This window comes from Ornithodoros turicata, unplaced genomic scaffold (genome assembly GCF_037126465.1).
Source record: "Ornithodoros turicata isolate Travis unplaced genomic scaffold, ASM3712646v1 ctg00000946.1, whole genome shotgun sequence".
Classification (NCBI taxonomy): Eukaryota; Metazoa; Arthropoda; class Arachnida; order Ixodida; family Argasidae; genus Ornithodoros; species Ornithodoros turicata.
Genome location: NW_026999422.1, coordinates 542,405 through 547,392, shown reverse-complemented (window position 1 = coordinate 547,392; position 4,988 = coordinate 542,405). Strand labels below are relative to the sequence as shown.

Below are 4,988 nucleotides of genomic sequence, written 5' to 3'. Positions count from 1 at the left end.
GTTCCTCGCTCGCTGTTAGCCGGTTGCGTTGCATGGTCGGTGTATAGTTTGCTGCTATGAAACGTTCACGCGGAGTACCTTCATGATCACTGGACATCTGGCCTCGCAAAACCGAGAAAGTAGAAGATTGTCAAGGAACCTTTTCAGCGTTCCTCCAACGTTCCTGCTACAAGTCTTTCCCCCGATTTTTTTTTTCAGCTAATTACTACTACTACTACTTTTCAGCGCTGCCGCTCGGGGGAGGGGGGGGTATGTTTAATGATAACAAAGAAAACGAAAGGAACGAGGGAAAGGTCAGCCAGACAGGGTGTCGGCTTGCTATTCCCAAGAATAAATAAATAAATAAATAAAAAAACTCAGAGAGAGAGAGAGAGTACCCAGGCGGGCACAATCCGGTTCACAGGGCGACCAGTAGGTCGGTTGCAGCGAGGTAGCGGAGGAGCAGTCTGGTGACTACGCACTGTCGGGCGCGCTGCACGGGGCCGAGTAAGGTCCGCAGCGTGAGGTGCAGGCCAAGGTGTGTGAGCTGTTGCTCAAGTGCGGCTCTGGCTGAGGAGTAAAGGCGGCAGTGCAGGAGGAGGTGGGTAGTGTCCGCCACCACACCACATTTCGTGCATAGTGGGGAACCTATGTTGCCCATGAGGAACTGGCGCGATGGGGTCTTAGCGACATTGAGTTGTAGGCGGTGAAGGAGTGAGCTCTCCCTTCGAGAGAGGCTCAGTGGGATGGTGAGCTCCATCTTGGGATCGATGGAATGAAGGAAAGTGCGGGCTCGGACGGCACTCTCAGTGAAGAGGCGAGTGTGCTGGGCGCACATGCGGCGTATGTGGAGTCGGCATGACGAGGGTGATAGCGGGACCGATAACAATGGTGCAGAGGTGTGGGCCTGCTTCGCAGCGGCGTCGGCGGATGTGTTGCCGGGGAGGCCTGTGTGACCGGGGACCCACTGAAGCCAGACGCTGTGGCCCGCGCGGGCGAGACGGCTGAGGCACTGAACGATGAGCGCGCCAATGTCCTGAACAAGGGGGATCGAGAATGATGACAGCACTTCTAGCGCCGCCATGCTGCCTGTAAAGATGGTCCATGGTGCGGGAACGGATGCCGAGATGAACTTCAGGGCTTCATGAATGGCGATCATTTCGGTTTCGGTGGATGAAGTCTCGTACGGGAGTTTGAACCCACGGCTGCAGTGGGAGTGAGGCACGTAGAAGGCTGCTGCCGACCCGCCTGGTATCACCGAGCCATCGGTGTATATGGGTACTCGCTGGTCATGAAGCGAGTAAATGTGCTCCAACGCGAGCTGCCGCGACCACCGTGGGTGTGTCATGCTTGCGAGGGAGGCCGGGTATGCGTGTTATCGTTGTGGGTCGGTCGAAGGTCCACATAGGGGGTGCGAATGACCCCGCCAGTGCAGGCGGAAGGCGCCCGCTGAGTCTGCGAATGGCGTCGCCGAAGGCAGAGTCCGGGTACTTCTGCAGTATCGTTCGCAGATAATGCAGGGGGTGCCGTGTGATGAAGCGCGCGTAGGTTCGGAGGGCCTCCTTGTCGCGGAGGATGGGGGCCGGGGGTTCTCCCGCCTCTGCAAGGACCGAGAGGGTTTCAGACGTCCTTGGGACGCCGAGACAGATACGGAGGCTACGTGCCCAGTTCATCAGGCAGCCACTGTTGTGCGAAATACCGCATACACGCGTGTTTTGTCCGCACGTACAAAATAAAAGAACCACCTATAATCGTTACAAAGTTTCCGGCATGAAAGGGGGGGGGGGCTTTGACCATCTTCTGTTAAATCGCGCCTTAGACTTTTGTTGATAAGCGATGATACGTTTCCTCAAGTTGGCCGTCTCCTGTACGACGTCGCCATCCAATGTGGGGAATCCAACGTCCAGACGTGTCCTCATACGTCTGTCGTGTAGCAGTTCGGCAGGAGAAAGCTGAGTGGCTTCATGAGGCGTGCTACTGTACACACAGAGAAACTGTTCGAGGTCTCGATGAACGTTGCCATGCCAAACGATAATGGCTTGAATGTAATCCTTTAGAACGCGGTCGAGCCGCTCAACCTGTCCGTTAGCCAGGGATGGTAGATAGACGAACGGCAATGCTCAATACCCCTCGACTGCAAAAACATTTTGAAAGCGCGGGCCTCAAATTGTGGCCCATGGTCAGAAATGACAACCTCAGGGTATCCTTCTCTAGCGAATAGGCCCGTAAGGAAGTCAATGATGGAGTCCCATGTAACTGTCGACGTGAGGAGGGCTTCTGGCCATTTACTGTAGTAGTCCACCACAGAAATGATGAAACGATATTGAGCAGGAAGCTTGTTGAAAGGGCCAGTGATGTCGATGCCGATCTGCCTCCATGGTCCGTCGGGAAACTTAACGGACTGAAGAGGAGCAGCATGCGTGATTACTGTCTTGTCAGTGCTCTCGCAGACCATACATGACGTTCTACGTCCTTGTCCAACTTCGGCCACCAATGCCTAAACCGAATCCGTTGCTTGATACGGACCATGCGGGGGGGAGACTCGTGACTCAGTTCTGTTACGTGCTTCCGTAAGGATGTTGGCGGTTCAATCTTGTTTCTTCCTGCAAATTGGTTGGCCAAGACGTGTCGACATACCTGAGGACCCTCGTCAGAGTGGGGTGTTTTCGAATTCTAGCTTGCAGTTGAGGAATATTTTAGGGGTCCAGCTGTTGCTGTATGACGCATACCAGTTCGCCTTCATCTTCTTCAGACGAACTGCTCTCCTCTGACCTCGCTAGAGGTAGCCACGAAAGGACGTTGGCGACAACGTTGCGCTCTCATTTTTTGTACTGCATCTCAAAGTTGTGGAGAAGTTGACGTGCGGCCCATCGCGCGATTCTCATGGGCTGACGACCCTGACCCTGTGTTGAGGGAAGGGTGACCAAGGCTAGATGATAAGTGCGCAGGGCGAACCGTCTTCCAAACAGGAACGTGTGCAAATTCTCACAGGCCTAAAGACAAGCTAAAGCCCCCTTATCTCTCCTGAAGAGCACCTCTTCTCGGTGGCGGAGGGTGCACGTGAGGCGAAGCAGACCGTTTCTTAGCGCTTCGGGGTGTTTTTGTTGCATTACAGCTCCCAGCCCACAGTTCGAGGCATCAACCGTTACGAGGGTAGGAAGCGAAGAGTCAAATGGCGTGAGGGCGACACAGTCACGAATCAAGAGTTTGATTCGCGAAAAAGCGTCATGTTTTTCTGGGCCCCAAACGAAAGGAATATTTTTGCGCAGCAGTTGACGAAGGGGTTCCATGACTGTAGCAAAATGCGGGACAGACTTTAGGTAAAACGCAGCCAAGCCCGGGAAAGAACGTAGTGCGCTCACTGATTGCGGTGCTGGACAGTGGCTTCAGTCACGTCTTGGCTGGGCCTTATCTTGCCTTCAAAAAGGACGCGTCCTAGAAATTGTACTTCGGTAGAAGCTAAGACGCATTTCTTCTTATTTAAGCCTAAACCAGTCTCTGCAAGCTTTCGAAGTACTTGAAACAGGTAGTGGTCGTGCTCCCTCTTACTGCGTCCGAAAACGAGGATATCGTCAAGGTAATGGAGCACGCCTTTGCAGGGCTTGAGTGCAACCGAAAGCATCTTCTGGAAAGCAGCTGCTGCTGACGCCAATCCGAAGCAGACTCTCTTATAACGAAAGCGACCCTCGTGCGTGACGAACGCGGTTATATTCCCGCTTTCCTCTGCCAGCTCCAACTGGTGGTACGCTGAAGAAATATACAATTTTGAGAAGTGCCGGGCACCAGCAAGACTGTGGAAGAGGTCATCCCGGTGAGGTATTGGGTGGCTGTCCATTAAAATGGCTTCGTTCGGCTTCCGGAGGTCGACACAAAGACGAAGTTCCTCGGATTTCTTCCAGACAACTATTATTGGGGAAACCCACCCAGAAGCATCAATCCTTTCCTTTCGATGACGTCCCCTTGCTCGAGTTTGTGGAGCTAAGCTGAGGATTTTTCTCGAACCTCCAGTGGAAGTCGTCGTAACTTCTGCTGAACGGGCTGAACGGACTGCATGACTGTGACTTTATGTGAGAATGCTGTAGCAAAGCCAAGACCGTTGGGTGGGGGTGGGGGGTAATATGTTTATTAAAGATAGAGAGCGGGGGAAAGGTCAGACAGACCGTTGGCAAACAGTAATGGGAACTGATGAGCAAAGTTGGCTGCCTTGCTCGGCGTTAGCAACCTCGTAGCAGCGGACTCTCGCTGAATGTAGGGCAGTATTCAAAGCCTGTAAGACGTCCATGCCGATGATGGCCGTACCAGCCTTTGTTACGTAGAAGGAGCACAGAGCAAAACGACTGCCGAACGTAACGGGGGCGTCGAACACGCCCTTAATCGGAATGGAAGTCCGGGTGTAACTGAACAGAGTGGTGTCCGCGGGTCGCAGTGGGTACTCCAAAAATGCTGCTTGTAGAGCTGAGACGGTAAAATGGTAAAAACCTCTTCGAGGAGTCGCAGAGGTATACCATGCACTGTGATTTCGCAGAACACGGATTTCCCCGTATGAGAGACCATCACGACTGAACTGTCCACACAATGGACACGCTTGGTATCCGTGGGGGATCCTTGGCACATCGGTGTCCTTTCTTGCTACATTTCCTACACACGTTGTTCCGAGCCGGACAAGAAGGACTATTTGCCAAGTGCCTTGACGAACCACGGCGGAAGCACTTGCTTCCAACGCCTGAATTTGCTCTCTTCTGTTGCGGCGACTTCGCCGGAATCAGATGCGCCACTGTTCAACATAGCAGACTCTCGTAGCGCCTGCTTCACTTGCTTGACGATAAGCAATGCAGAATTTAACGTAAGCTCCGGTTCCAGTAGAAGGCGGTCTCGAACTTCCATTCTTGACGCTTTCTCGACGGGTTGATCACATATGAGTTCGTCGATCAAGCTGCCAAAGTTGCAAGAAGCTGCGGGTATTCTCAGCACTGCGACGTAATCTTCAATTCTTTCATCCGGAAACTGTG

The 4,988-nt window shown here is 53.2% G+C and overlaps 1 protein-coding gene across 1 annotated transcript; it reads right to left on the bottom strand.

Moving 5' to 3' along the window:
* Positions 1 to 397: 397 nt before the first annotated feature.
* Positions 398 to 1,327, bottom strand: LOC135375815 (uncharacterized). The gene has a single exon (XM_064608461.1). It carries the CDS (start codon positions 1,325 to 1,327, stop codon positions 398 to 400), a length of 930 nt encoding a protein of 309 aa, XP_064464531.1.
* Between the last annotated feature and the right edge of the window lie 3,661 nt (positions 1,328 to 4,988).

Bases quoted from the DNA above. Each gene is read 5' to 3' on its own strand.
- LOC135375815 (XM_064608461.1), bottom strand. From the start codon at position 1,327: ATGACACACCCACGGTGGTCGCGGCAGCTCGCGTTGGAGCACATTTAC.